Source organism: Poecile atricapillus, chromosome 28 (assembly GCF_030490865.1).
Source record: "Poecile atricapillus isolate bPoeAtr1 chromosome 28, bPoeAtr1.hap1, whole genome shotgun sequence".
NCBI lineage: Eukaryota > Metazoa > Chordata > Aves > Passeriformes > Paridae > Poecile > Poecile atricapillus.
The window spans coordinates 4,867,513-4,893,945 of record NC_081276.1 but is presented as its reverse complement, the minus strand read 5'-3'; the positions used below and the strand labels follow the sequence as shown (position 1 = coordinate 4,893,945).

The 26,433-nt window shown below is 53.9% G+C and overlaps 1 protein-coding gene across 13 annotated transcripts in view; it reads right to left on the bottom strand.

The window, feature by feature from the left end:
* Window positions 1-26,433, bottom strand: part of TCF3 (transcription factor 3) — an 83,381-nt gene that overhangs the window by 41,706 nt on the left and 15,242 nt on the right. The window contains exon 1 of one of the 13 annotated variants that reach the window (XM_058858332.1): window positions 14,590-14,712. The exons of 11 other annotated variants lie outside the window; for them this stretch is intronic. In XM_058858332.1, coding sequence (XP_058714315.1) covers window positions 14,590-14,617 — 28 coding nt within the window. In that variant the 5' untranslated portion in view covers window positions 14,618-14,712. Of the gene's footprint in view, window positions 1-14,589; window positions 14,713-26,433 lie in introns of those variants that run through there. One more of the 13 variants, XM_058858333.1, reaches the window with a different exon arrangement.

The window sequence follows — 26,433 nt, the reverse complement described above, 5'->3', positions numbered from 1 at the left end:
GATTTTGTTTTCTAATCAAAAATTTCCAATGTGATTACTGTGCAGAGCAGGGATAAGCCTCTAATAATACCTTGGATACTAGGGAGAATTACTGCCAATTCTCCCACCTCCTACTTCCTAGAATAAACTTTTGCTTTGCTAATGTGTTTTTCCAAAGCAATTCATCTGCAATCCCTGCAAACCCCGGCGAGGCAGGAGGCAGAAATGCTCCTTTGAGTCATTTTGCTGTCATGGGTGGTTTTAAAGCTCCCCAAGGGTCGGGGAGAAGACATGAGCAGGATCAGCAGCCTTGGACATCCTTGGAAAACTGTTCCCTTTGGGCTGGAAGGATAAGAACTGCAATACCACAGTCCCCATGAGGAACCCCAGGAGCCTCAGAGGCAGAGGGGAAGCCAAGGCATGGGGGTCCAGACCCTCACACCCAGCCCTGCCCCGTGCAGGACAGGCTTTGGGGGTCCTGGGCCACCCAGACCTCTCACAGAGCCCTTGGTCCTGCCAGCAGCCCAACAGCAGAGCAGCATTCTCAGGCCAGAATATGCCTGGAGGGGATGTTCAGTGGGCTCTGGAGGGAGATAGGGTGCCTGGAAATCCAGGGAAATTTTCCTCAGGTTGTTGAGTCTTCCTCCTTTGAATGCCCCTTCAGATATTCAAGAACCTTCAGATATTCTCTTGAATTATGCCAAAAACAATCTGGACAGAATCCTGTGCCCTGTTCTCTGGGATGCCCCTGCTTGAGCAGGGAGATGGGACCAGATGAGCCACCGTGATCCTTCCAACCTCACCCATTCTGGGATTCTGTGCCAAAATTCCTGAAAAATAAAAGTGAATCCTTGTCTGGTCTCCCCAAGGAAGGAGGGAGAGGGGACAGTGAGTGGCACAGGGGGCAAAGGCTGAAGGTGAGGGTCACACATCCCTTGACAAGGACAAACCCCTGGCACAAGCTGCTGTACCCCGTGGTGCCACCACCATGGCAGAGACCCTGAAGAGGGGTCAAACCTCTGAGTGCTCTAACAGTGACTGCAGAGGATGAGCCACTCATCCAGAGCATGGCCAGGTCCCCAGCCCCTCCTTGGCCACTTTGTGACCTAAATGGAGTCACAGCAAACCAACCCTTTTTTTTTCAGGAAGAAATTCTCCCCTGTGAGCATGGGCAGGCCCTGGCACAGGGTGCCCAGAGCAGCTGGGGCTGCCCCTGGATCCCTGGCAGTGCCCAAGGCCAGGCTGGACGGGGCTTGGAGCAGCCTGGGATGGTGGGAGGTGTCCCTGCCATGGCAGGGCTGGATGGGCTTTGAAGTCCCTCCCAACCCAACCCAAATCTGGGATTCTGGGATTCTATAAGCCCCAGGGAAAGCCAAAAGTCCTCTGGTAGTTCCTGTGGCTGCCAAGGTGAAGTGAGGTTCCAGTCTCCCACTAAGGCAGCAAAGAGCATCCCAAGGTTCTGGAAGCACCTCTGAAGATGCCCATGCCAGCTCTGTCTGATGTCTCCTGAGAAATGAAGTCTTGCACCTTCCCCAAGCTGCAGCCACTGGCTAGAAAGGTGCCAGCAAAAAGTCTCCCTATTTTCAGCGCCTGCACCTGCAAGTGTTTTAGGAATTCAGGGATTTCTGGGATGAAGCCAGGAAAAAGCAGACTGCCCTCTTTCAACGTCTGGCATCTGTCCTACATTCCCTGCCAGCCCTCTCTTCCCTCCCTTCGTATTCCTAAGGATCCACAATTTGGCAGCAAATGCCCTTGGCCAGCCCTGCAAAATCCCAATGTTTGGCCATGGGCAGGTGTGTCTGGAAAAGCTCCCATCAGCAGGATTTGCTCCACTCCAGCACAAAGCCCTCGGACACGGTGTCACCCCAAACACGGTCACACATCCCGGCCCTGTGAGCACGGAGCAGCCAGGCTGGACCTGAGTGCAGGGAGAGGAAGGGGAAGGGGGAGAGGGAAGCTGGGGTTGGAAGGACATGGCTCCGCAGCTCCAGGGCTAAACCAAGGGCACCCCAGCAGCTGTAGAGGTGACTCAGGTGCCCAGGGAAGGATCAGAGGCACCTTGGGGCACCTGGAAATGTGTTTCCTGCCTCTGGGCATCACTCAGGTGAGATGGAGATGTCATGAGAATCTTCTGGACCCCAGCTGCCCCATACTTGTGGACAGATCTGCTGCCTTAAAACACCCACAGTGCTGGGAAAAAAAATGATAAATCCAAGTCACTGAAGAGAGATCGTATCCAAAGGGCCGTGGAGATACTCCAAGGGCTGGAGCCCCTCTGCTCTGGAGCCAGGCTGGGAGAGCTGGGGGTGCTCACCTGGAGAAGAGAAGGCTCCAGGGAGAGCTCAGAGCCCCTTGCAGGGCCTAAAGGGGCTCCAGGAGAGCTGGAGAGGGACTGGGGACAAGGCCTGGAGGGACAGGACACAGGGAATGGCTCCCAGTGCCAGAGGGCAGGGCTGGATGGGATATTGGGAAGGAATTGTTGGCTGGGAGGGTGGGCAGGCCCTGGCACAGGGTGCCCAGAGCAGCTGTGGCTGCCCCTGGATCCCTGGCAGTGCCCAAGGCCAGGCTGGACGGGGCTTGGAGCAGCCTGGGATGGTGGAAGGTGTCCCTGCCATGGCAGGGGTGGCACTGGATGAGCTTTAAGGTCTCTCCCAACCCAATCCTTTCTGGGATTTTGTGATTCTGTGACTGAAAACTCCCATGGCACTGAGCTGAATTCTGTCTGCATGAGAAAGCTCCATCCTGGCAGAGCTTGGCTTTGCCACCCTTCCAGTGCTCTCCCTCAGTGAGGTGTGCGAGTTTTGGAGATACCCACGTGCCCATGCTGCTGGCAGGAGCCAACTTGATTTTAAAATAACCCCATTTCCCAGCTACCCAAGTTAAGGCACACTTTCCAATTGAGAAACGACAAAAATAGGAGCTACCTCCTCTCACCATTAATACAGTTATTAAACTGCATACAGATTAATTGTGCATTTTAATAACCCTAAGCATGAATATTCATAACACATTTCTTGCTCATGTTCTAATTAAAACATACTAATAGAATAAGATGTAGCTGTCAGACAGTCTTTTTTTTTTTCCTCACGGTTTTCCTGCCGCAGCCAAGAAGAGCTGATAGACAAGAGCTGTCCTAAGCTTCAGCAGGGATAAAAATGATTTAACCACATTTAGGCTCAGAAAAACCTTCCTTGGTGCAGTAATGAACCCTAGGAAAGGCTATGGACAAGAGACCAGTGACACAGAGCAATGAGAGCTGTTCCCATCCAGGAGGAACAGAGCCACTTTAGACACACAATTCCAACGTTACTGGAGAGTAATAGGAAAGGGGAGCTGTTTTACCTAAAGGAGGACAGATCTACTGCAGATATTTGGAGGAAATTCTCCCCTGTGAGCATGGGCAGGCCCTGGCACAGGGTGCCCAGAGCAGCTGTGGCTGCCCCTGGATCCCTGGCAGTGCCCAAGGCCAGGCTGGACGGGGCTTGGAGCAGCCTGGGATGGTGGAAGGTGTCCCTGCCATGGCAGGGGTGGCACTGGATGGGATTTAATGTCCCTCCACCTGTTCCAGGATTCTATGTAAAGGCATTAACAGGAGGCCAGGTGTTGTGATCCATTCCACATCCCACATCCCTCCTGCTCAGTTCCCAGCCTGTGCCTTCCAGCTGCCATCCACGGGAGCCAAAAATGCTGCACCAAGAGGGGCTGGCCTGGTTTTAACAACCAGGGCCCCCAAACCTACCTGGGCACAGGTGCTTGAGCCCTGAGCTCTGAATGCCCCAGTCTGGGCACAGCACTTGGATATGGTGTGGGAGGGAGTGTGGCTCTGGAGTCAGCTCTGAGCACCTGCACACAGCCAAGGACCCCACAACCTACGGCCTTTGTGTGAACAGGACAGGGTCAGGAGCTGGACTCGATGGTCCTTGTGTGTCCCTTTCCAACTCAGGATATTCCAGGATTCTGTAAAAGGACTTTCAAAACAAGCTCAGCCCCCAACCATTGCTTTGCTCAAAGCAAAGCTCAGTGTGTGTGCAGCCATCTCTCCAGATCCAGAGGACATGCAGGGACGGAGAATGGGATGTTTTGCTCCTGAACCCTCTCACATACCACTTGTAAAGCAAATACAGAGTTTTTGTTCTTAAATCCTGTAGCAAGGGATACATTGAGGAGAACATGCACTGCTGGAAAGCTGCAGCACTGCAGGCTCAAATCATGGAATGTTTTAGGTTGGAAGGGACCTCAAAGCCCATCCAGTGCCACCCCTGCCATGGCAGGGACACCTTCCACCATCCCAGGGGACTCCAACCCCCGTCCAGCCTGGCCTTGGGCACTGCCAGGGATCCAGGGGCAGCCCCAGCTGCTCTGGGCACCCTGTGCCAGGGCCTGCCCACCCTCACAGGGAGGAATTTCTGGGATTTCTTCCTATGACTTGAAATGTCCCAAAGGCACCTTGTTTTCACCTGTCAGGAGGAGGAGGCAGTGAGGGACCCTCCCAGCAGGCGCAGTGCTGATACTGGGGGACTCTGCTGGGGTTTCTGTGCTGCTGGAGCCGTGACTGAGCCAGGCTGAGCCTCTCCCTCCCCCAGCCTCCACAATCTGCCCTCCCTAATCTGATTCCAGCAAAACGACTGGGCCAGGCTTCTTCTTTTTTTTTTTTTTAAATTCTATTAAAAATATTTAGGCCAAATCCATCCTGTGGCTGGAGGAGGAGCAGCCATAGCTGCCACAAAAGTGCATCTTCCATCTTTAGGAGAGACCAAACAGTGCCCATGGTGGGGATTTGAGGGTCAGGAGGGAAATTCCAACTCTGCAGCCACAGCAGTGCCCGAGGGTTGGAGCAGGACAAGGATGTGGTGGCAGCTGGGAGTAAAATCCCACAGCCAGCAGCTTTCCAAGCTCAAGGAACACTTAGATCCATGGAATGGTTTGGGCTGGAAGGAACCTTGAAGAACATCTAGCTCCAAACCCCCTGCCATGGTTATTTAGCCCAGAGGAGCCCTGCTCCCCACCTGCCTCCTTTGGGGCTGGGACAGCACGAGCCACCACAGGCAGGGCCAGCAGTGCCACTGTAATTTGATTTGAAGCAGAGGTGACAGAAGGCTGCTTGATAAACACTTCCAAATTAAGCGGCTTTGTGTGCTAATCGCTCTGGCGATCAGCCCCACAGCGAAATCTCTGCTAAAAGGGATTGGAAATCAATAAAATTAGTCAACTAGTAATTAGCTTTAGTCCCGGGAAAACCAGCAAAGTTGTTTTTCCTGAAGAGAGTTGGCTCCACTCAGTGAGGAACAGCCCACCCGAGCACCCCCCAGGAAAGGCTCTGACGTGCTGGCACAGGCCCTGTGAGGGAAAAGGGGGTGCTGGCAGCAGCTCCCAAAATTCCTGTTTATTTACCAACCCCATCCACCCCCAAATAGGAAAAAACAGCTGTGAGTGGAAGGCAGCCGGGAGCTGTTTACAGGACGTCGATTGTGGAGGGGACCATACAATTTGTTCACTTCCTTTTCCCGGCGCACGACAAAACAATTAAAATAAAAATAAGGGGGGGATGGAAACCCACCCTGAACACCTGGAGGGCAGCACAAGGTCCCTGGCAATGCCGCCCTGGAGGGATCTGCTCATGGGGTGGGTCAAGGGATGTTTTATCCCCTTCACTGCCTTGAAATTTGAGGTTGGACCAAAACTGGCTGGTTGGGATAGTGAGGCTCAGCTGTTCTGCTGCCCTGGAAGTGTCCAGAGCCAGGCTGGATGGGGCTTGGAGCAATCTGGGATACTGGAAAGTGTCCCTGACCATGACAGGGGGGCTGGAATGTGCTGCCACTTCCTGACCTGTCCAGGGGCATCAAACAGGCCAGGTGGCATTTCCCTTTGTGACAGGAGCCCGGGAAGGGCTGGAGCTGTGCCAGGCCTTGGGATGGATCTCAGGGCAAGGTTCTTCCCCCCGAGGGTGCTGGCACTGCCCAGGCTCCCCAGGGAATGGGCCCGGCCCCAAGGCTGCCAGAGCTCCAGGAGCGTTTGGACAGCGCTCTCAGGGATGCTCAGGGTGGGGTTCTTGGGGGGTCTGGGCAGGGCCAGGGGCTGCTCTGATGATCCCTGAGGGTCCTTTCCAGCTCAGGATATTCCAGGACTCCATAAACAAGATGCTCTGGGCCAGGAGAAAGCACTGACACCATCCCCCAGACCAGGCACCCCAAGGGAAGGACACACAACAGCACTCACATTAAACTCACAGACCCCTGCACCATTCCTGGGGCGGATTCTGCCCCTTTATCTTTGTGATGATGAATGAACACAGAGCCCAAATCCAAGACAGGCCCACCCACCCCACACACCCCTGATTCAGGGAAGCACCTGCTGCTGCTGCCCCCTCCCCAAATGTGCACTCAGGGATAATTTTTGACTTCAAAAAGCTGATGCCACCGCTTTGGTGATTGTTAATTCCCCTGCTCAGCATCTGCTCGGCATCTCCTGCACTGTATTCCAGTTCAGCAGTTTCTGCACACACACAGATGGGGTTTAGGAAATGTTTGGGGCTGGGGAAAAATAGGAGAGAACTAGTGAAGGAGTGGGGAAAAAGGATCCATTTCCCCTGGCTTTCCATGAGGGATAACTATAACTATGGGGAGAAACTGAACCTACACCAAAACCAAACAAAGCCAGAAAGAGGGGAAAAGAGCCAAAGAAGTACTTTAGCAACTCCTGGTCTTTTGGAAGATGCTGTGCTACCCCTGAAACAGCTCTCAAAGGACAGGGCAGGCTCCAAGACAACCCCAGGCTGGTGTTGGGGGGTTGCTGTGGCATTCCAGAAACAGAACCCTGGAATGTCCTGAGCTGGAAGGGATCCACAAGGATTGCTGAGTCCAACTCTGTCCCTGCTCAGGACACCCTAACGATCCCACCATGTGCATAAACAGTAATAATTATATGCAATAATAAATGTACAAAGCAGTGCCCAGCACAGGGGTGAGGAAGTTTTGGAAAAACCAACAAAACCCAAAAAGCAAATTCATCCATCCCTCACTTTAGACGTGAGTCATATTTACAGATGCAAAGGGAGGTCCCCACTGCATTTTAGAGAGTGATTTTATGGTAATCAAAATGAAAGCTTGCCTTTATTTTAAGTCTTCATTAAGGAAATTAATAACTTGGGTCAGCCCAAGTCTCATCAAGGCCTTGCAAAATGACTGCACAGGGTGCCCATGGTGGCACTGGGACACAGCCACCCCACTCTGTCCAGAACATGGCCAAGGACCTGACCCAGGGTGCCAAGGTTCACACCAGAAGTGAATTGTTGGGCTGTGCTCCTCCTGGAGGATGGGTCAGAGTGGACAGGATTTATTAAACTAAAAGAATGGGGATGGATGGATGGATGGATGGATGGATGGATGGATGGGATCAGCCCTGGGGAGAAGGACTTGGGCTGTTGGTGGGTGAGAGGCTCAACCTGCCCCGGCCACGGGCACTGACCCCAGGAACCCCCTGTGCTGGGCTGAGCCCCCAGCGTGGGCAGCAGGGGAGGGGGGATTCTGCCCCTGTGCCCCTGTGCTCAGGTGAGACCCCACCTGCAGAGCTGCCCCAGCCCTGGGGAACAACATCAGGAGGACGTGGAGCTGCTGGAGCCAGTCCAGAGGAGGCCACGGAGCTGCTCCAAGGGCTGGAGCCCCTCTGCTCTGGAGCCAGGCTGGGAGAGCTGGGGCTGCTCACCTGGAGAAGAGAAGGCTCCAGGGAGAGCTCAGAGCCCCTTGCAGGGCCTAAAGGGGCTCCAGGAGAGCTGGAGAGGGACTGGGGACAAGGCCTGGAGGGACAGGACACAGGGAATGGCTCCCAGTGCCAGAGGGCAGGGCTGGATGGGATATTGGGAAGGAATTGTTGGCTGGGAGGGTGGGCAGGCCCTGGCACAGGGTGCCCAGAGCAGCTGTGGCTGCCCCTGGATCCATGGCAGTGCCCAAGGCCAGGCTGGATGGGGCTTGGAGCAGCCTGGGATGGTGGAAGGTGTCCCTGGGAGTGGCAGGGGTGGAATGGGATTGACTTTGAGGTCCCTTCCAGCACAAGCCATTCTGGGATTCTGTGATAAAATTCCAGTGAGAGAAGTGAAGGCAGAGAGACTTTGGGGCCTCCCAAATTCAGGGAAGATCCTGCTCCCTCCAGCAGGAATGCCCCGAGAGCAGCAGCCAGGCCCTCTCCCAGCCCCTGGGAGAGCCAGCAAGATGCCACACGGAGAAAGAAAACAAACCTGTGACGACAACCAGAGGGAAGAAAATAAACTTTAAAGCTCAAAACACTTCCCCCAGCTGTAAAAACAAAGGCCAGCAGTGACCAAACATGAGCACAAAGGAGCGGCAGGAGAAGGGGATGGAGGATAACACATTCAGGGCTTTTGAAAGGTCATCAGCCTGCAGGACAAACCCACCGTGTCCCTTGTCCCCAGCCTCTCCAGGACACCTACCCATGTCTCTCATCCCCAGCCTCCATCCAGGCCTGATGGCCCTGCAAGAAGCAGGATGTCAAGGAGGGTCCAAGGGACAAAAGTGCAGGGAAATGGACCAAGAATAACACAGGGCTGAGTCAGACCCGCAACAGGTGTCAGAGGAGCCGCTTCTCCTCGCTGTCCCTCAGTTCAGTCGTGTTTTGGAGGGACAGCTTTGCTCCCTCTATGGAAACAGAGACCCAGTGTGAGGTGACAGTGGGGACCCCACAGTGCCACTGCACTGTGACAGGGTGGGTGACAGGGACCATGGCAGCTGGGACAGCACAGAGGCATGTCCCAAAGCTCTGGTAACAGCTTGGATAAACCCAGCCCTGCAGAACAACAAGGAGGTGGCCCAGACCAAACCATGTAGTACCTCCTGTGCAGGAAGGTGTCACACAGCACAATGTCTGTCATTATAGTATCATGGAGAGGTTTGGGCTGGAAGGGACCTTAAAGTCCATCCAGTCCCACCCCCTGCCATGGCAGGGACACCTTCCACCATCCCAGGCTGCTCCAAGCCCTGTCCAGCCTGGCCTTGGGCACTGCCAGGGATCCAGGGGCAGCCACAGCTGCTCTGGGCACCCTGTGCCAGGGCCTGCCCACCCTCCCAGCCAACAATTCCTTCCCAATATCCCATCCAGCCCTGCCCTCTGGCACTGGGAGCCATTCCCTGTGTCCTGTCCCTCCAGGCCTTGTCCCCAGTCCCTCTCCAGCTCTCCTGGAGCCCCTTCAGGCCCTGCAAGGGGCTCTGAGCTCTCCCTGGAGCCTTCTCTCCTCCAGGTGAGCAGCCCCAGCTCTCCCAGGCTGGCTCCAGAGCAGAGGGGCTCCAGCCCTTGGAGCAGCTCCGTGGCCTCCTCTGGACTGGCTCCAGCAGCTCCACGTCCTCCTGATGTTGTTCCCCAGGGCTGGGGCAGCTCTGCAGGTGGGGTCTCACCTGAGCACAGGGGCACAGGGGCAGAATCCCCCCTCCCCTGCTGCCCACGCTGGGGGCTCAGCCCAGCACAGGGGGGTTCCTGGGGTCAGTGCCCGTGGCCGGGGCAGGTTGAGCCTCTCACCCACCAACAGCCCAAGTCCTTCTCCCCAGGGCTGCTGCTGATCCATTCTCCCATAAATGCACAGACAGCCCCATGGAGAACATTCCCTGTTTCTGCCTCACATACATTCAACAACATCAACACAAAACAAGTGACATTCACTACATACAGGTTATTCCCCAAACTAGGGGTTATATTCCATTAAACAGAAACCTCCACGGAGACCACTGAGTGTAAATCCACATCCTGGTTTCTCCAGATTATTTATTGTAGCACAGAGCTGCACACTCATGACAGGGGCAGACACTCCACGCTCACACATGGATTACTGTCCAAATGGGGGAAATTCATTGTGCTGAGTGAACAAGTGAACTCACAGCCTGAAGCCAGCGAGGACTGAAACACACTGGCTCCCCTGGGATGCTCTCAGTGACCTCTCATGTTCCTCGGGCCACGGGGTGTTTTGCACACCCCCACAGATGCACAGAGGAGCTGCAACACCCCCACTTACTCCACTTAGCAGCACCCACCTCTATTTCCGCTCTGATTTGCATCTTTCCAAGTATTGTTTAATTTGCAATGTAAAATCAAATTACAGCCGCAGAGATGCAACCGGAACACCGGGGAACAGAAATCTTCTCCCATTTGGTTTCCATTACTCACCAAGAAGACGAATGGGGACAGAAGCTTGTTTACTTACAAGTGACCAAAAAAAAAAAACCCCAGAAGTTTGCCAGAGAGGCATTTGAGATCAAACAGGCAGGCAGTGCCAGCTGTGTGTACGTGAGCCCTCCCAGCCCTGCACTGCTGCAGCCCTACAGGTAGGGAGGCCAGGGGCTGTTAAAAATTAGACAAATTAAGGATGGCTTCCAAATAATGTGGAAATTACATGGGGAAGTGGCCAAACACACGTACACCCCACCAGGGTGGCCTTGGCAGTTTGTTTGTGAGCCTCCTCTCAGCGGGGAGAGGGATGGTGGGGAATGAAAACAGAGCCCAAAGGGGTGAGGAAGACAGCCAGGGGTGCTCATTCCAAGGTTATTCCTGCAGGGCGCTCGGCCCCTGTGGATGCCCCAAGGGCGCAGGATGCGGCCACGGGGCTCGAGAGCCAGCACTGGCCCAGACGATGATTCAGCCCACAGGAAGGATCATCTCAGAAGAATTGTTGGACACAATGAGGAAAACTTTCCCAAACAAAGCATTCTCAGCACCACCTGCCTCCCTCCCTCAGCCCCGGCTCCTGCTCGCGAGTAACCTCCAGCCTCTGGTCACAACAAAAGACGGTGTTTTTGTTTTCCCCTTTCCCAAGGTGAGCATTCCTGGGGCACAGTGGGCTCAGGATTCCATCCTGGCCCCTGAGAACAACACAGAAGCTGCCAACAAAGCCCCCAGCCATGTCCAGTTACAGCCAGCAATCTCAGGACTGCAAACTTCAGGAGCTGGATATACCCAAAATATACAAGCTAGGCTTCCTAAGGAATCCCTAAAGCAAATCCATGGGTCAGAGCACACCAGGTGCAGAGTTTTGGGGATAACTGCATGTACAGTCAAGGAGTTCTCCCTCCCAGACAGCAACTCTTACAGAATTTGGTCCTTGTCACATACACAGTGAGGTATTTACCTGAAGAACAATTTAAAGACAGATGTGACCTATTTAGAGCTCTGCCAAATATTTCTGTAATTGAATAGACCATCGATTATTTAAATTGCATTAAAAAGGACTGAATTCAATCCATTTGCTCCTACAAAGCACCATTTCCATGAACCACAACTCTTTTTCCCCCTCTTTAAACATAAACACTTCAAGATGTTCATTTGTCCCTTGCCCTGAAAGGATCCACATCTTTGTATAACCATACCCCGTGCCCTAAATTCCCCCTGTAGCCCTAAAGCCAAATGGACAAGTCACAGGAAGAGTTTACCTGAAGACAAATCCCAGCCCATCAGCTCTGAGGCTACCAAGGCTTCTGGTGTGTATGAGGCAGGGCCATCAGCCCTCATGACTTTGGCAGGAGTCACTGATGCATGGCACTGTGGGTTCAGGCTGTCAATCCACCCTCACTGACTGTTGTTTGCCACACACAGCTCAGGGGACACCAAAAAGTTGCTCCAGCTCCTCGTGTCCTCGTCCCCTTGTCCCTAAATCCAGCTCCCAACACACATCTCCAGGCAGTGCCTAAACACTGGTGGAGGGATTCAGGCACTGAGCTGGTGGGGAGGAAGGTTTTATAAATCTGAATGTGTCACCTGGTTTGGGATGTAGAGAAGTGCCTGGGGCAGCTCCAGGGAGAGGACAGGAGGGAGCCAAGGGCAGCCTGGATCCAATCTGTGTATGACAGGTCATGGTGGCACCAGCTCTGGCTGGAACACGCCACCCTCAGCAGGTGCTGCCAGGCTCCTCCTGCTCTACAAGGGGCAGGGAGTGCAGAGCTGAAGGAGCAAAGGGAGCCCACCCTCACATCCTTTCAGGCTGGGCACCGACTGTGCCCCCACCTCACCCACACTGTCCCTGGGCAAACGGTGGCACGGGTGAGGTGCCAGTAGATGGCACTCAATGAGTAGCACGGATCTTCCTCTTTCCCAGGAATAACCAGCACCATCCTCCTGCCTGCACATTTCAAACCATTTCCTGGGTGCAACTTTGGCATCACCCAACAGCAGCTGGCAGGAGCTGGTGCTGATGTCAAGGCAGGTCCAAGGGACAAAAGTGCAGGGAAACGGACCAAGAATACAAGAAAACAAGGTCTCATCCCTTGTGCTAGGCAACAAAAACAGCCCCAAAAAAACCCCACTGCCCAGCCCCTTGGAAGCCCCAGAGATGCCAAGAAAGCAGATTTTATTATTTTATTGACATCTCTCATGTTACCCTGGGCACACTGACCATTGTCTGGGTTGTGGATGGGTCACCCCAGAAGGTGGGAGGCAGTTTCCCCTCCCTGCTCCACAGCCAGCGTTGGCAAACCCACAGCAGCATCAGCCTGGCCTCACAGCCCATCCCAGCCCTGCCAGGGCTCACACACCAGGGCTCTCTGCTGCTCAGAACAAGCTGGAGACAAAAAGAGACCCATTAGATTATCTTGTCTGTGTCTCCTCTACATGAGGCTTTGATTTCTGGTGCTTTTGTCAAGCCAGGCACTAACACTCCTTATCAGGAATCCTAATGCAACTGTCTAGGAAAATTGACCCATTAGCAAGCTCCTCTGATATTTTTCTCAAAGATTGCTTTCTTTTAACTATGAGACGCTCAAAGAAATGTTTTCCTACATGAACGAAAAGAGCTGCAGCAGTTAAAAACCTGGAGCTGCAGTTTGCTGGGATAGTGAGAGCTGAGCTCATCACTGTGAATGAGAAGCTGCTGTCTCAAAGGAAAGTGGCTGCATTTTCAAATGCAAGTTTGAAATTTAAATAAAAATTAAAATTATATGTATAAAAATGAGAATGGCAAAAAAAAAGTGCTATTTCCAGCCTAGTGCTGCCAGGAAAACAAGGACCAAAGTCAGCCCCAAATCCCTGGACTACCTCCAGCACGTGAGCTGTGCTGGCAGCTCCCACCTCTGCTCTGGGGACACCCAGGGCCATGCTGGCCCCTGACAAAGCTCCCTGCAGCAGCTTCATGAGCAGCTCAGGGCACAGCAGCAGTGGCTGCTGTGGGAGGAAAGGGCCCTTCTCACCCAGCATTTCTCTTGAGTGAGTTCTGGGCTTGTTGGACTTTCCAGGGGCTGCTGAACATGTAAGGCAGCAGGAAACCCAAAGAAAATCAGTTCCCCATTTGGAGCACAACGTGCCCCAGAAGCCCCCAAGACGGGGCAGGCCAGGATGGATGGGAAGAGGAAGATCTCAGCTGGCAGCTGGTTTGCAAAACCACAGCCCCACACCTTCGCCTCTCAGAGCCCCACCATGGCACAGACAGCAGGGACAGGCTGGAGGGGGTAAACTGCCCTGGCTGCTCCCATCAGAGCCCTCATTTCCTGACAGAATCAACAAGGGGAAATAAGCTGTTATCAATCTCTGGTGCCCAGGATCCACCACACTCTGGGGTTGTTCATCCAGGTCCTGCCCACACTCCTGTGGTCAGGGCGAGGAGCACACACAAACCTCTGCTCACCTCAGGCACAAAGCTGTAATTCTGAGAGTCCCACAATTGCTTGGGTTGGAAGGGACCTTAAAGCTCATCTCATTCCACCCCCTGCCATGGGCAGGGACACCTTCCACGATCCCAGGGTGCTCACAGGAACCTGCTCCTGGGCTTGCACAGCTCTGCCCACCCTGCAATTCCCCCTGATCCTGCAGCATCCCAAAGCCTCAGCTGCTCCCTGGCACCCCAGAGAGAGCCCAGGATGCTGCCTCACCTACACACAGGCCTGTTTATTTAAAACTCAGAGATACAGGTTTCCCAAGGTGTCCCTGTACCCCACCTCAGTTCAAAGGAGGCACCATGTGCAGCAATTCAGATGAAATGGCACCGCTTAAGTTACAACTCCACACACACAAGTCAGTCCAATCAAAGCCAGATCACCTCCAGGGAACTGTTTGATTCATATCTAAAACCACCTGAAATAAAAACCATCCCATGAGCCCCTTGTAGGGCACGGAAACCCCACACCCAGGCCATGTCACCACAGCAATTAACAATACAGCAATTAACAATACATCAATTAACAATACAGTAATTAACTGTGCCAGCAATGGGCTCATGGTGTGGGGACCACAGGTGACCCTGCACAGGACATCCTCAGCTGGCACCTGAACTTTGTGCTGTGTCCCCAACCTCCAGTCCCCTCTGTTCCTGCAGCCCTGCCCTGGTCACAGCTGTAATAGGTTCGGGGGACTTGGGCACACACAGAGGGGAGGCAGCAGACAAATCTGAGCTGTTCCTGCTCCCAAAAAGGGTTGGGTGTCCTCAATCAGTTTTACGGCTCTCAGTTCCTGCCCAACAGCACCGAAAAGTCTCAGAACGTGAGGAAGAAGATCCCTGCACAATTCCAACCTGGCCCTCCACAGCCCACCTGCCACCCAGCTCCCAACCGACCCACTACAAACCAGCCCGTCACACTCCATCCTCCCACCCTTTACCAAAAATGCTGCCAGATGTGAGGCAGGAGCACGTACCCCTGGGCAGCCTGTCCTGGGCTGCCATGTCCCCGCAGGCGCTGCAGAGGAGCCCCGCTCGCACCGCGCTCCAGCCCAGCCCTGCGGAGGGAGGAGCAGCCCCCGGTGCCTCGCTCCTGTCCTGCCCACCACTGCCTGCCTTTGTCTGGGGACTGCAGAGAGTTCACTGGAGGGACAGGCAGAGGCACTGAAAGGAAAGTTAATGAAGTTTATGGGGTGGATCAGGTTTACCAGGGAGTTTATGAAGCGCTGCCTGGAGAGCAAAGAGCAAATGGACAGCATCTCTTCCAGATCGGGATTGTTCCTAGGGAGCCCTGGAAAAAATCACCCACATGCTTCACTCATGCTCTGATCTACAGATGAGGGTGGGCAGGCCCTGGCACAGGGTGCCCAGAGCAGCTGTGGCTGTCCCTGGATCCCTGGCAGTGCCCAAGGCCAGGCTGGATGGGGCTTGGAGCAGCCTGGGATAATGGAATGTGTCCCTGCCATGGCAGGTGTCCCTGGGTATGGCAGGGGGTGGTACTGGATGATCCCTAAGGTCTCTTCCAACCCAAAGCACTCTGTGATTCCATGATGTTATCTTGTTATCTCCTTTTCAGAAGCACTTTAAAGGCCAGGCAGCACCAGCAGCTGGAGCAGTTTTTGCCCTCTCACAAAAGCCACCTCCACCCAATCCTGCACAGCTCTGCCATGGTGATCCAGGGGACTCCTTTGGCACAGCCCTGGGCACTGGTTATTGTTTGGCTTTCCTTTATCTGCAGATCTCAAAGCATTTTGTAAATGCTAAAACCTTGAAGCCTCTCCAGGGAACAAAACTCTTTCTGATATTGTACAGATGGAGAGACAAGCCCAAAAATGAGGGCAGAGCAAGGGAGGAAGCAGAGCCCAGAGCTGAGCCAGAGCAGCTTTTTATTGGAACAAAGTACAGCGACACAGATTATCTCTTCAAGACCTGCTCCTGGGAGAAGCACTCACTATCCAGGTGGGAAAGCCTGGCATGCTGAAGCACCCAAAAATTTATTTACAAGTGGTGATCCAAACCACAATGTCTCAGTCATCTTTCAGTTTTCTTCTTTGGGTAAAAAAAAACAACAAGCAAACAAAAATACCACCCCTCCCCCCCCCCCCCCCCAAAAAAAATCAGTTCTACAGTTTCAACTTTTTAGAAAATTATTTAAAGAAAACAGAACAAAAAACCACAATGATTTTAAAAACACAAAGCAAGCTGGGGGAGAAGAGCTCTTCTCTATTTTTGAGCAGACTGAGGATGGCTGGGCAGGGCAGGGAGCTGGGGGAGATGCTCCTGCTGGCTCTCAGGTCCTGCTGGCCATGGGGAGCTCTCCATCTTTCCACTCAGCTTTATTTCCCATGCACTTCAATTTAAAGGAACCTGGGGGCCAGCAGGAATCGGGAATTCAGTGCACCCAGCATGGCTTTGCCCAGTGCTCCAGGGAAATGCTGCAGTGAGCCAGATGGGATGGAACTGTACCAGCATTTCACCCAGGACATCACCCAGTGCCTGCAGGCTCCAGCTAAGGGAGAAACCCCAAATAACTGAGTGTCTAGGATGGGAAGGAGCCAGCACAAGGGTGCCCTGGCAGCTGGAAAACCTCACAGGAATGAAGACAAGCAGCAGCAGGAGCAGCCCAGCACAGGCATCCTCTGAGATGCACAAACCTGCCCTGCTCAGGCTGTAAAGGTGTCAGGAGCAGCTCCCACACAAAGCAAGTGAAGTGCTGGACCTAAGGAGCCTCCAGTGTTGAGTAAAACAAGCAACCAAAGAGAACCCCAGAAGTTTGCTGTGAACACACGATTCCAAACATCACTTCCCTGAGATGCCTCAATTCCCAGACCCTTTTCTGAGCATCATCTCTCCCCCAAGCCCAGGATCTCAGGTGACAGACACCCCTCCAGTTTCTGACCCACACCTGGTGCTCTGCACCACAGGAAACCTGGAAGACCAAAACTGGCCATGAAGGAGGCATGGAGTGACAGGACAAGGGGGAATGGCTTCCCACTGCCAAAGGGCAGGGTTAAATATGATTTTGGGAAGAAATTTTTCCCTGTGAGGGTGGGGAGGCCCTGGCACAGGGTGCCCAGAGCAGCTGTGGCTGCCCCTGGATCCCTGGAAGTGTCCAAGGCCAGGGTGGACGGGGCTTGGAGCAGCCTGGGACAGTGGGAGGTGTCCCTGCCTATGGGAGGGGGTGGAACAGAATGAGCTTTGAGGTCCCTTTCAGCCCAAACCGTTCTGGAATTCTGTGAAGAGCATGTAAAAACCTCACAGGACAGAATTCAGGACTCATTTTCCTCTCCAGGCTGCTCATATCCAAGTGATGTTTCAAGCATGACAGAACTCCACTTGGATCAACCTCATGTTTCCTGCGGAGCCAGGCAGTTCCTGGAAAGTCAGCACAGGGACAGCAACACCTCAGTGCCCTGGGAACGGGGAGCACCAGAACTGCCAGCCTCTTCCATGGCTCCCCTGCAGCTCAGGAAGGAGCCAGAGCCAGAGGGGACATGAGGCAGCTCTTGGTGACTGATGGGGAGAGGCTGGGCAGAGGCCTCCAGGCACCTTGGCCAGAAACAGCAGCTTAACTTTGAACAAGCCCCAAGTTTTGAGTTCTGAACTAATGGAAACTGAGAGGACCTGAGCAGGGTCTCTGCTGCCCACAAGGCAGCCCAGGCTCCTTCCCCTTCAGCTGTTTCACCCCCGGTCGCTTCTGCAGCTGCTCCAACCTCAGAGGCTGCTCTTTACATCACAGCCAGGCAGCAGATAACGAGGGAAACACAGCTGGGATCGGCACCACCGAGGCTCCACATTTGGCCCAAAGGGAATTGGACTCAACCAAACCCAAAACAGGAGTCCCAGGCGTGAAGGTCAAGCAAGAAGGTGCAAAGTGGAGCTGTTTGGGTGAGCAGAAGCTGTGGATGGCAGCCTTGGGGCACTGGGGGATGCTCCCGAAGGAAGCTCAACATGCAGGTTCAGATCGGCTCAGATGGCCAGAGCCACCCTGCCCGTTCTCTCCATCCTGCACCTTCACTCCCCACTGATTCCCATGGAACTGCTTCATTAATTAATTAAAGTGGTGATGGCTCCTGGGCTTCATGATACCAACAGTGAATCAGCAGCAGGTGGGTGGGCAAAGAGAAGGGGAACAAGAACCAGAAGAGCTCCAGGGTTTGGGGCAGACACTGCCCAGATGGGACCACTGTCACTGGGAGAGCAGCCACTCCTTCCACACTCACCAGTGCCACATCCCCAAGGCTGGCTGTGCCAGGATGGAGACAGCTCTGCACATCCCTGGGCTCAGGTGATACCTTTGGATTGTCCAAAGTGACCCTTCAGAGAGGCAGAGACAACAAGGCTGACCCAGAGCTCGATGGTGCAATCACAGACCAGACTAATTCTGCTCCTAGGATGCACCTCCCACCCCAAAGCATCCACAGGGTGCAGAGGTGAGGGTCCTCCCATGAATGGCACAGCCAGAGCCTCCTGCCCCAGTCCCCAGCACCTACAAGGCCAGAGAGCCCCTCATGCCATGGGAAGGTGCCAGAGCCCTTCTCTTCCTGGGAGAGATTTTAGAGTTAAAGCAATACCGGTAGTGGGATTGTCAGCAGCACAAATGCACAATCAGGAGGGGAAGATGTGGGGGGAAAACATCCAACTGGCAAATATAATACTTGGAAGGAAAAGCAGATTTTTAAAAAAATAAAAAATGAGGGGGTGGCAAAAAAAAAAAAATCTCAGGAAGTCATCTAGTCATTCCTGCTCTTTGCAGAAACAATAGACTCGGGATGCTGGCTAAGTTATAAATAATCCTGCTGGCTACACAACACAAATCCAAGACAGGAGCAGGGTAACTATCAGCTCCATGGAAAGTGAGTCACTACCTTCTTACAGCATTCCCAAAAAGGGAAAACACCACGGCCCCACTCCTGCTCTGCTCCACTGGCCAGGACCCCATCCGAGGGCAGGAGCAGCTTGGTGACACAACAGCTCTGAGACTTGGACACCCTGAGCCCCAGCGAGCTCCAGCAGCAGTGACACTGATCCCAAAGCAAAGCAGGACACACAACCCGACACAAAATCACAGAATGCTGAAATAGCCAGAGCTGGAAGGGACCACCAAGGATCACTGAGTCCCACTCCTGCCCTGCCCAGACCCCCCAAGAACCCCACCCTGAGCATCCCTGAGAGCGCTGTCCAAACGCTCCTGGAGCTCTGGCAGCCTTGGGGCCGGGCCCATTTCCTGGGGAGCCTGGGCAGTGCCAGCACCCTCGGGGGGAAGAACCTTGCCCTGAGATCCATCCCAAGGCCTGGCACAGCTCCAGCCCTTCCTGGGCTCCTGTCCCTGGCCCAGAGCAGAGCTCAGCCCCTGCCCCTCCGCCTCCCCTCGGGAGGAGCTGCAGCCCCCGAGGAGCCTCCCCTCAGTCTCCTCTGCTCCAGCTGAACGAGCCCAGTGCCCTCAGCTGCTCCTCAGAGCCTTCCCCAGCTCCGTGTCCCTCCTCTGGACACTCCAACAGCTTTGGATCCTTCTGGTACTGTGGGACCAGTGGCAAGAAAGCTCAAATTGGGGAAAATAATGAGAAGCCACCAACTCCACAACATCCTTCTCTTTTTAGAAAGGAAGTTGCTATTGTGAGATGCTTTGGCTGAGCTGTTTTCCAGATCCCTCTCTGAACGTGAGAGCAAGTGCAGAGATGAGCAAAGCCAACATGCCTCAAGATGCTGGTGAAACTGCACCAGGAAGGGTGGGTGTGCCAGGGCTCTGCCCCTGCAGGAGGGACACAGCCCCTCTGGCCTGGCAGCTCTCGGGGAAAAGGGAAGATGCATCTTTTTGGGCACCCAGAACATCTTTGGCACTTCAGAGCACCCAGGACTGGGGTGTCCCTGCATGGCCACAGCCCCCTGGAGCCCTTGTGTCAAGAACAGAATGTGAAACCATGGAATGGTTTGGGTGCAAAGGGAACTCAAAGGCCACCTCGTTCCACCCCCTACCATCACAGGGAAACTGTCCCAGGCTGCTCCAAGCCCTGTCCAACCTGGCCTTGGACACTTCCAGGGATGGAGAGCTCCCAGCTTCTCTGAATAACAGATAAAGGGAAAGAGCTTCCCAACTGAAGACTTGGAAGTGACATAAGTTCTCCTTTATTTAAAAAAAAACAAAACAAAAAAGACCCAAACAACAACAAAAAACAAAACAAAACAAAAACCCAACAACAAAACTTCCTGACTTGTTATTCCATTACCCAAATCTGGAAATGTAATCATATTAGTTCAGCTGCATTAACACAACAAAATCCCCAACAAAAACTGTCTTAAAGATTGAATTGATCTCCAAGGAGTGAAGAGAAATGAGAACAAAAGTCAGAAACCTGGAGCAAGCAGCTCCCCCTGCGAGTACCATGGCAAGCCCGGCACCCAAGCCACTCTCTGACAACAGATTCACAGAGGATGTGAAATAATCAGGATGCAAAGTGATTTTTAAGAGCTTTTTCTGCCAGGTAGGTGAGGTAAAAGGTCAGTAAGAGCCATGCAAGCACACTCAGCTCAGCAACATAACACTGAGTTTGTCACAGAGCTTAACTCAGCTTAAATAGACCTCAGTCAAGGGGAAAAATCCAGCCTCGAGCCAAGTGGGAAGTCCAGGCAGCTCTGAGGGACTCTGGGGATGTGCAGTGTCAGCTCAGCAATCCTATGGCTCCCAAAACCTTCAGCAGCCCAAGCTGCAGCAAAGCCCCTGCTCCTGTTCTGTGGTACCTGGGGAGCACTGCCCAAACCACAGCCCTTTGTGGGAAGGGGCTTGGAGCAGCCACTGCTCCAACTGAAGTGAAAAACCAAACAGCCTCAATCCCCAGCCTGGGATCTGCAGCCAGAGCCCATTCAGGGAACACCAGGAACAACATGAGGGGCTCCTCTACAAACCCACCTGAAGGGCTGGGAACATGTAGGGAATCCCACCTGGTTTGGGCTGAAAGGGACCTCAAAGCTCATCCAGTGCCACCCCTGCCATGGCAGGGACACCTTCCACCATCCCAGGCTGCTCCAAGCCCCGTCCAGCCTGGCCTTGGGCACTGCCAGGGATCCAGGGGCAGCCACAGCTGCTCTGGGCACCCTGTGCCAGGGCCTGCCCACCCTCCCAGCCAACAATTCCTTCCCAATATCCCATCCAGCCCTGCCCTCTGGCACTGGGAGCCATTCCCTGTGTCCTGTCCCTCCAGGCCTTGTCCCCAGTCCCTCTCCAGCTCTCCTGGAGCCCCTTTAGGCCCTGCAAGGGGCTCTGAGCTCTCCCTGGAGCCTTCTCTTCTCCAGGTGAGCAGCCCCAGCTCTCCCAGCCTGGCTCCAGAGCAGAGGGGCTCCAGCCCTTGGAGCAGCTCCGTGGCCTCCTCTGGACTGGCTCCAGCAGCTCCACGTCCTCCTGATGTTGTTCCCCAGGGCTGGGGCAGCTCTGCAGGTGGGGTCTCACCTGAGCACAGGGGCACAGGGGCAGAATCCCCCCTCCCCTGCTGCCCACGCTGGGGGCTCAGCCCAGGACACAGCCAGGAGTGGAGCTGCCACCAAAAACAACTTGTTAAGAGTAAATCTAATCCCTCTCCCTCATGGGGCTGGAGCTCTAGCACCTCACAGGCCTTGGAATGACCACCCAGCCAGACAAATCCAGTTTGAGAGGAAAGGTGTGAACACTTTGAACCATGGGACAAGAAATGAAGGAACCCTGGTTTAAAATTTTTTCTTCAAAAAGGAAAAAAAGAACCCAACCAACCATATGTGATGGGGAGGCACATCCACCTTCCCACAGCTTTTCGGGCCATTCATCATTTGGATAAAATCCAGTTTCACATTGAAATTCAGCTGGACTTTCAAATGCAAATCCGAGGAGAAGAGCAACATATGGTAGAGGTTAGTGCATATTTTTCCTAATTAGATGGCAAACTGCTGCTTTGTATAACAATGTTAACAGGGCAGGAGGAGCCTTTGCAAGGGAGACCACATCACTTCAGAATAAAATGTCCCAGAAAGCAGAAGAGGCCCAGGCCACCCCCACTCTCAGGGAAGGTCACACACTCACTGCCACCAGGATGGGTTTTGTCACTTGTCAGAAGTGAGACTTGTCCCCCCAGTTTGGGAATGACAAGGCAGAAAGGTAAGAGAGGGGATTGGAAACAGCAGTGACCCCAGGGCTTGTCCTGAAGGATTTTGGCTTCTTCCAGGTCAGGGAAAATGTTACCAATTCCTCACCCCAGGGGCCAGGGATGAAGGAAGGACGGGCAGAACTCCCTGAAGGATGCTTCAGAACTCCCTGAGAAGGGGAGGAACAGTTCTGCTTTGAGCAGTGCCCAGCAGCCACCACCAAACCTGCCCCAGGAGAGGCAGGTGCCACCACCAGAGGTGACTCCAGAGCTTGCTGGCCACATCCACTGCCTTCAGACAGGAAAAAGGGAGCATCACCCACTTTCTTGGAAGGTTATTCCCAGCTAGGACAAGTCAAGGTTTATTGATGACTGTCCCTTGCCCTGTTTGATCCGAAAAAAGCCACATCCTCATGTCCCTGTGCGCTGGAGGCCGCCCTCCCTCCCAGCCTTGGCCCCAGAGGCTCTGATATGAAGCTCATTTATTTATTTTCAGTCCCTGTCTAATCAGGCAAACTCCCCTGCTAGAAAAAGCTTATGCCACATTAACTTCACCTCCTTCTTACTCCTGACGCAATCCCCAGCTAAATTTAGAGGAAGACATTGCCTGAGGTCACTTTGGAGGTGGGGATGTGCTTCCCAGGGTTCACAGGCAGATGGACAGTGTTTTTTAGATTTTTCTCCCTGCTGGCTTTGGAGCTGGGCTACCTGGTGAGTTAATTGAAAAATTCAGGATTAAAAAATGAGGGCAGATGTCCTGGACTGCCTCTTTCCCTTCTTTACTGGGGGAGTGAGGCACTGGAGGCAACTTCCCTCCACAAACATTAATCAGGGCAGGGAGAAGAGCATCCAAACAGCCACTGCAGAAACTCTCAAAAGCTGAACCAAGAAATCTCCTCTCATGGCTCAGATTTTCCCTTTCTGATGTTTGCTAAGATGTACTTCCACCCTGCAAGACAGGGACAGACAAGCCAGGATCTCTGCAACCAACTGGCAAAACTCCGACCCTCCACCTTCCCCCAAACCGAGGCAAATCCCTGTTTGGAAGGCAAGGACAGAATGGCCACAGTGGCTGCTGCTGGGGAGGACACACCTGGGGACCCTGCCACCAGATTGAATCTTGCCCAGGAGTTGGATCCTCTGGCAAAAAAAACCCCAAATAGTGACAAACCTGTGGGTACAATGACATCTTTGGGCACTGCTTTGCTGTGCTGGGGGGGTTTTCCTGGTCCCCACTCCCTGGGGGGCTCTGCCCCCCCAGATGGGCTCTCTGCTGTCACAGCCCCGTTCTGGGGCCACAAGAGCTCCGTGCCTGCCTTGCCTCAGGTGATCCCCGATCCTCAGCCGTGCTCCCAGGCCCCTGTACAATTACACATTCAACACCACAACGTATTTCAAACTGTATTTCACGCCTCATTTGGCAACAAAATTAATTAAACTTTAAGTCACCACTGAAGGAGTGCGGCACCTCTTCCCTCTGTGGGTGTATAACTCAATTTGTTTAAGCTAATGTGCTAATCAAAGCTTGCCAGGTACTTGGGGACCTCCGGGCAGAGGCGGCTCTGAAGTGTGCACAGGATGGGCTCTGCTTGGAGGGGACCAGGCACTGACTGTCCCAGCACAGGTCCTGCCACCAGCCTCTGAAAAAGCCTGGATTTCCTAAAATGCAATCCCTCCTCCACCAGCACCAGGCCCCTGCAGCCAGGCCAACATATCATCCCAGGGGTTTGTGGGGCTGGGAGCTGCCCACTAGCTGGAAATCACAGAATCCTGGAATACCCTGAGCTGGAAAGGACCCTCAGGGATCATCAGTGCAGCCCCTGGCCCTGCCCAGACCCCCCAAGAACCCCACCCTGAGCATCCCTGAGAGCGCTGTCCAAACGCTCCTGGAGCTCTGGCAGCCTTGGGGCCGGGCCCATTCCCTGGGGAGCCTGGGCAGTGCCAGCACCCTTGGGGGGAAGAACCTTGCCCTGAGATCCATCCCAAGCCCTGGCACAGCTCCAGCCCTTCCTGGGCTCCTGTCCCTGGCCCAGAGCAGAGCTCAGCCCCTCCCCTCCGCCTCCCCTCGGGAGAAGAGGCACCAAGAGGATCACTGCCATCCTGGCTTCCCAAGCTGATCAGTTTGAGGGCACTGCATGGATCCAGCTGGGCTTGGGGATGTGCCAGGGAAACCCCTGCACATGGTCCTGACACTGCCCAGGTCCCTTGTCCTGGCCACACAGGGACTGGTGGTGCCCCCACTCCCAGCTGTTTGGAGGTGCTGGGAGAGTGCAGGTATCCCAGCTTACACAGATGGGAATCCAACAGGCAGACAGAACCATAGAGTGGTTAGAGATGGAAGGGACCTTAAAGCTCATTTCCACCCCTTACAATGGCCAGGGACACCTTCCACCATCCCAGGCTGCTCCAAGCCCTGTCCAGCCTGGCCTTGGGCACTGCCAGGGATCCAGGGGCAGCCACAGCTGCTCTGGGCACCCTGTGCCAGGGCCTGCCCACCCTCCCAGCCAACAATTCCTTCCCAATATCCCATCCAGCCCTGCCCTCTGGCACTGGGAGCCATTCCCAGTGTCCTGTCCCTCCAGGCCTTGTCCCCAGTCCCTCTCCAGCTCTCCTGGAGCCCCTTTAGGCCCTGCAAGGGGCTCTGAGCTCTCCCTGGAGCCTTCTCTTCTCCAGGTGAGCAGCCCCAGCTCTCCCAGCCTGGCTCCAGAGCAGAGGGGCTCCAGCCCTTGGAGCAGCTCCGTGGCCTCCTCTGGACTTGTTTTGATGTGGGTAAACTTTCTGACATCACTAAGACAGCTCTATTGTCCCTACATCCACCACTGGCTCCCCCTTGGCTCCCTCCCTTCCCATGATGGAAATGCCCCTAGGTGAATCCCTCCATCCTGTGCCTGCAGCAGGGAGCACAGGCTGGGCAGAAGTGAAGAGGATCCTCTCCAGGCCACCAAGACAACAGAGACAACAGTCAGGAACCAGGTATTTACAGTGTCCTTCAGTTGTGTGCATTGGGAAATGTAATGCCAAATGAGAGTTGAGGCCCTCCAGAGTAACAAAATAGCACTTTGTGTTAAATCCAGCCCCTTAAAACACCCATTTGTTGTCTCTAATTAAAAATAATATTACTAATAATTGCAGTTTGAGTGTCACTGCACAGAACCATTAACAGTGGAGATGCACCAGGCCGAGGAGCTGGTCACACGTGGGACACGTGCTGCAGCAGGGCACCCCACAGGGCATGAGGAATTGCAAATTAGCAGCAGCAAGGTCCAGCAGCAACACTTGCCAGACCTGCTGGGTCCCTTCCAAAGCCATCTCTCCCTTTGGAAAGGGCACAACAAGCGTGGAGGCCACGAGCTGGAAGGCTGAGCCAACATGTGCTGCTCAGGCAGCCCTGGGTTGGGGCAGGATTGGAGGTGAACTCAGGCAGAGCTGCAGGAAACCCCAGAGTCCTCCCTTCCAGAGACCACCTAAGAGCTCAGAATGCAGATGAGAGTCCTGAGGAACAGGGCAGTGACAGAGGGAATTCACAGAATCCCAGAATGGCTTGGATTAGGAAAAAATCTTATAGCCTATGCAGTGCCACCCCCTGCCATGGCAGGGACACCTTCCACCATCCCAGGCTGCTCCAAGCTCTCTCCATCCCGGCCTTGGACACTTCCAGGGATCCAGGGGCAGCCACAGCTGTGCCAGGGGCTCCCCACCCTCACAGGGCAGAATTTCTTCCCAATATCTAAGCTGAACGTACTCTCTTGACTTACTAATTGCTGCCCACCAGCTTCTCTCACTAAAGATAAGGTAGTGCTGGAGCTTGTACCTGTTCTTTCAGAAGGTGCACACCTAGCCCAGCTTCCCCTCAGCTCCTCAGATTTTTACACAACACAAACTGATCCCATCGGAGCCCGTTGAGCTGGCACGGCCTCGCTGATGCGGAACTGCCTCATCCAGGGGAGGAAAGAGCTCTGTTGTGAAGAGAGCCCTGCACTACTTCAGCAATTCTGGCAAATTAAAACTGTGCTTAAACAAGGTCTGTGGCAAACTGGCAGTTTCTAAACAAAAGCTGTCACTTATCTCAGTACACTTTTCTGGCACCCCCAGCATTCTCTGCACTCTTTCCCAGTTAAAGATCTTAAATCCAGTCAGAAGGATTCTCCAGGTGGGAAACGAACAAAAAACCCCCAAAAGAACCCCTCAAAACCTCCCCTTGAAAACATGAACCCTTCACACCTCAAGTTAAACACACACTGAGACAGGGAATGGTTATATTTGCTTCTCCCCAACTGCTAGAGGAGCCCTGAGCTGCTGCTAGAGCATCCCCATAGCACTGTCACCATGTCCCTGCTTTTCCCAGGCTTCATCCTTGTGTGTCCATTAGAATCCAGTTGTGCCTCTGGAAGGACAGGACACCCTTGCTCCCAGTAGTGAAATAAAATTCAAGGGGAAAAAATTAATTGCAAGAAAGTGAGAGCCCTTCATATTTCAAGCCAGGTTGGACAAGGCTTGGAGCAACCTGTGATAGTGGAAGGTACCCCTACCCATGGCAGCAGATGGAATGAGATGGGTCCAAATCTGGGATTCTGGTTCAGCCTCACTGCAAAGGCACAGGAGAAACATCTGTGCAGGTGGGGAAGCCCTGGGAGCAGGAACATGCACCCCAAGACATGAGGATCAGAGATGGGGTGTGACCCTGGATTTAAAGCATGCAGGTGTGAAGACCTT